At 38.1% G+C, this 2,467-nt stretch overlaps 1 protein-coding gene across 1 annotated transcript; it reads left to right on the top strand.

The window, feature by feature from the left end:
* Positions 1–589: 589 nt before the first annotated feature.
* LOC138420506 (olfactory receptor 52N4-like) lies at positions 590–1,554 on the top strand. Its single transcript, XM_069553745.1, is given in 2 exon segments — positions 590–1,157; positions 1,160–1,554. Coding segments are annotated over 2 exon segments (963 nt in total).
* The last annotated feature ends 913 nt before the right edge of the window (positions 1,555–2,467 follow it).

Here is a 2,467-nt window from a genome sequence, read left to right as displayed (position 1 = left end):
GGCAAAAATAAGTCAATTTAAATGTGAAAAAAACAAATCAAAATTTTTCTGATTTGTGAGACCTCGATCTCCATTGAGAAATGCATAATTTAATATTTACAAAAGGTTTCAAACAGTGCCTTAATAATTAAATATCAACGATCAGCTATTAAACAAGAATAAGAATTTTTAAAGTCCTCATATCTTTTGGTTCATGGGTATAGTGACCAAAGGACACTAAGATCACATCCACAGGGAGATTTATTAACAAATGAAGTATTCTATCCAAAATCTCTTTAGAGAAGATATAACAGAATTACTTTTTATTATAAATCTATGAGGATGAAAAACTAGTTTCAGAAAACAATTTTGAATCAGTGTCTGTGATGTGAACTTGAATTGCTTAATAAAAATTTGTTGAGTGAATAAATGAACTAATCAATAAACAAACAGAAGACATACTCACTATCACTCAGGAAAGTTGACTGTTTGATCAAATAAACTACAGAATTTTAAAACACAGAAAAAGAGAAAGTAACCATAAACTATGTTTTCTCTTGTCTTTATCTTACTCTAGGAAAAGTCACATAAAGTTTAAGTCTATTTGATTATGCTAATACTGAATAAAACAGAGCGGGTCCCATCCTCATTCATTCTGAATGGAATCCCAGGACTGGAAGAGGTGCATATTTGGATTTCCTTCCCATTCTGCTCCATGTATGTTGTAGCTATGGCAGGGAATTGTGGCCTCCTCTACCTCATCTACTGTGAGGACTCCTTGCACAAACCTATGTATTACTTCTTGGCCATGCTTTCCCTAACGGATCTTGTCATGTGCTCTAGCACAGTCCCTAAAGCCCTCTCCATCTTCTGGCTTCATCTCAAGAAAATCAGCTTTGATGGATGCCTGATTCAGATGTTCTTCGTCCACACCTTCACGGGGATGGAGTCTGGGGTGCTCATGCTCATGGCCCTGGATCGCTACGTGGCCATCTGCTACCCTCTGCGCTACTCAACTATCCTTACAAATCCCGTCATTGCAAAGGCGGGTCTGTCCACCTTTCTCAGAGGGGTGTTGCTCATCATTCCCTTCCCTTTCCTCACCAAGCGCCTGCCCTACTGCAGAGGCAATGTAATCCCCCACACTTACTATGACCACATGTCTGTGGCCAAGTTGTCTTGAGAAATATCAAGGTCAATGCCATCTATGGTCTGATTGTTGCCCTCCTGATTGGGGGTTTTGACATCCTGTGCATCACAGTCTCCTACACCATGATCCTGAGGGCAGTGGTCAGCCTCTCCTCAGCAGAAGCTCGGCGGAAGGCCTTCAGCACCTGCACGGCTCACATCTGTGCTATAGTTTTCTCCTACAGCCCAGCCTTCTTCTCCTTCTTTTCCCATCGCTTTGGGGGCCATACAATCCCTCCCTCTTGTCACATCATTATAGCTAATATTTACCTACTGTTGCCTCCAACTATGAATCCTGTTGTGTATGGGGTGAAAACCAAGCAGATAAGAGACTGTGTTTCAGGAATCCTTTCAGGTTCTAAGAATACCAAATCCCAAAACATATGAATGGGCATTCCCAGGAAAGGAAAGAGAAAGATGACTTTTAGTTATCTGTTTAGGCAGGAATTGGCAAAACCTTTGCAAGTTCTATTTTGGCCAGTAAAATGGGACTTATCTAGTAGTAAGTGCATCTCCAAATGCATGTCCTGTCATGAGAATCTCAATATCACCTGCACACCCAGCAATCTTTCTATGAATATCTTATTTCTCATTGTTGTGAAAGACTAATCTAATAACTAACCCAAGTTTTCTTGAACATAAACAAATTAGACCATTTTTCATAAAAAGGTGAATAAAATGAGAGGACATGATTTTGTTTTAAATAGTGAATTTTGTTTTAAATAGTGATAGCCAGTTGTGACTTTCCCCTGAAAATATATACTCTCTACTTTTAATCACTAACAAAATATCTCTTTCTTTCCAAGGAACAGGTAGAAAGTATCCTATGATGAATTTTAAGTTTCTGGGAATTTTATTAGAATCTTACTTTACACTGAATAAAATGCTTGGAAAATCCCATGGACAGAGGAGCATGGTAGGCTACAGTCCATTGGTTTGCAAAGAGTTGGACACCACTGAGCGACTTCACTTCACTTACACTGAATAGATCTTTCTTAGCCAGACTACACACACTATTATACTACAGACTAATCTGATGTTCATTTTCCTTTGAAACTGTATTTGAAAGCACACTTCTGGAAGGTGAGGTAGATAAGTCTCAAGCAAATCTACAAAAACAGCATAACTTATTTTTATAAGAATGGCATGAGATTGGATCAAAGTTGACTTTTTTCATCTTATCCCCAATTGTTAAACTAATAAAATGAAATCTTTCAGATAATTAAGATTCTGATTAACAAGTGAGGGACTAATCATTAAGATTGTTCCAAGTTAATAAACAAGTGAGGGACTAAAGGAA

The sequence above is a fragment of the Ovis canadensis genome, chromosome 15, assembly GCF_042477335.2.
Source record: "Ovis canadensis isolate MfBH-ARS-UI-01 breed Bighorn chromosome 15, ARS-UI_OviCan_v2, whole genome shotgun sequence".
Taxonomy (NCBI): Eukaryota; Metazoa; Chordata; class Mammalia; order Artiodactyla; family Bovidae; genus Ovis; species Ovis canadensis.
The sequence above is the reverse complement of the archived record's forward strand: the minus strand, read 5'-3'. Positions and strand labels throughout refer to the sequence as shown.